At 38.3% G+C, this 1,471-nt stretch overlaps 1 protein-coding gene across 1 annotated transcript in view; it reads right to left on the reverse strand.

The window, feature by feature from the left end:
* The window catches only part of HERC3 (HECT and RLD domain containing E3 ubiquitin protein ligase 3), a 219,816-nt gene that overhangs the window by 25,049 nt on the left and 193,296 nt on the right, over nucleotides 1-1,471 (reverse strand). Inside the window, exons 23-24 of the mRNA XM_011990724.1 lie at nucleotides 992-1,058; nucleotides 422-504 (exon numbers count right to left, since the gene is read on the reverse strand). Of these exons, the coding sequence (XP_011846114.1) occupies nucleotides 422-504; nucleotides 992-1,058 (150 nt within the window). The remainder of the gene's footprint in view (nucleotides 1-421; nucleotides 505-991; nucleotides 1,059-1,471) is intronic.

Here is a 1,471-nt window from a genome sequence, read left to right on the forward strand (position 1 = left end):
CTCACACCTGTAATCCCAGCACTTTGGGAGGCCGAGGTGGGTGGATCACGAGGTCAGGAGTTCAAGACCAGCCTGGCCAAGATGGTGAAACCCCATCTCTACTAAAAATATTAAAAATTAGACAGGCGTGGTGGTGCATGCCTCTAATCCCAGCTACTCCAGACGCTGAGGCAGAGAATTGCTTAAACCTGGAGGGGCAGAGGCTGCAGTGAGCCGAGATCATGCCACTGTACTCCAGCCTGGGTCCGCCCAAAAAAAAAAAGAAAAATTATTTAAAATCTGTAAATTCTTGCCCTATCACCCTTACCTCCCCTCTGAAGAAGGTATTAACGTTAAAAAGTAATTTTTATTTTGGTCTTAAATGTCAAACTGCAGAAATATGAAGTAGCAGCATCTGCAACAGTCCAAGGCCAGGACTAACCTGTTATCCTTGCACACAGTCACATTATCTCCCCCAGGTATCAGCTTCTTCTGTTCAATCACTCCATAGCTTTCTCGGCAGATCTATATTTAAGGTGGAAAAAAGAAATATTTCAATTTTGTTGACCATTCATCTTTGTAGAACTCAAATGACTGAGAGAGGCTTTAGAAACAAATGTAGTTCCATGACTATTACAGAAAATTAGTGGGAGAATAATGAGAACTTGAGTCAGAAAACATTAGCACGTTAAAAAACATCTTTTGTTTTAGGACATGGAGTTGCCAATAAATGCACTCAAGGAGAAAATGACACGAACTCAAGAATATGTGTCAAGAGTAGGAAGGATTATTTCTTCAATAATTTTCCTAAGTGTATAGATTAATCATTCATTCATTTATTCAACACACTCACTGAACTCCTATAACACTCAAGACACTATGACTAAAATAATTTGATTCAAAGAAGTCCCTGACGTTTTTCTGTGATTTGAAGAAGAACTAATGTTAACTATCACTCTACAGATGGTAAGAGAGACAGCCACAATCCTAAGTAAACTGTGGAAATTCTTACCGTGAAGTTGAGGCAGAAAGTCTCCTCCACATCCTCCCCAGGGTAATCTAAAAGCTCTTGGAGACTCCTAATCATAGAATGACAGAAAAGGAAAAGTGGAAAGTCAGATACTGCTGCAACAGTGTTTCTACTTCAGTTACATGTCCAGATCATTTCCAAGGAAAAACTATGAAAGGAGATTCTGGAATAAACATAAATCCAGATGGACAGAAAATCATGTACCTACACCTTGAAGATAATTATGGCACTAGATCTATAAAACATTCATTAATTATTCTCTCTTCTTACTGACAAATCTTATTAGACTTGAAAAGAAATTCAGATGGATTTTTAACCTAACATACTTGTGTCCTCTTAACTCTGAAGTAGTTTGCAAGTGTGTGTGTAGATATATAAATGAGGAGATGGTATTGCAGGGGCCTCCAGCCAGCTTCACTGGCTTATGCATTAGTAAAATAATCCTTCCATCATAAAAAAAAA

Source organism: Mandrillus leucophaeus, unplaced genomic scaffold (genome assembly GCF_000951045.1).
Source record: "Mandrillus leucophaeus isolate KB7577 unplaced genomic scaffold, Mleu.le_1.0 Scaffold381, whole genome shotgun sequence".
Lineage (NCBI taxonomy): Eukaryota > Metazoa > Chordata > Mammalia > Primates > Cercopithecidae > Mandrillus > Mandrillus leucophaeus.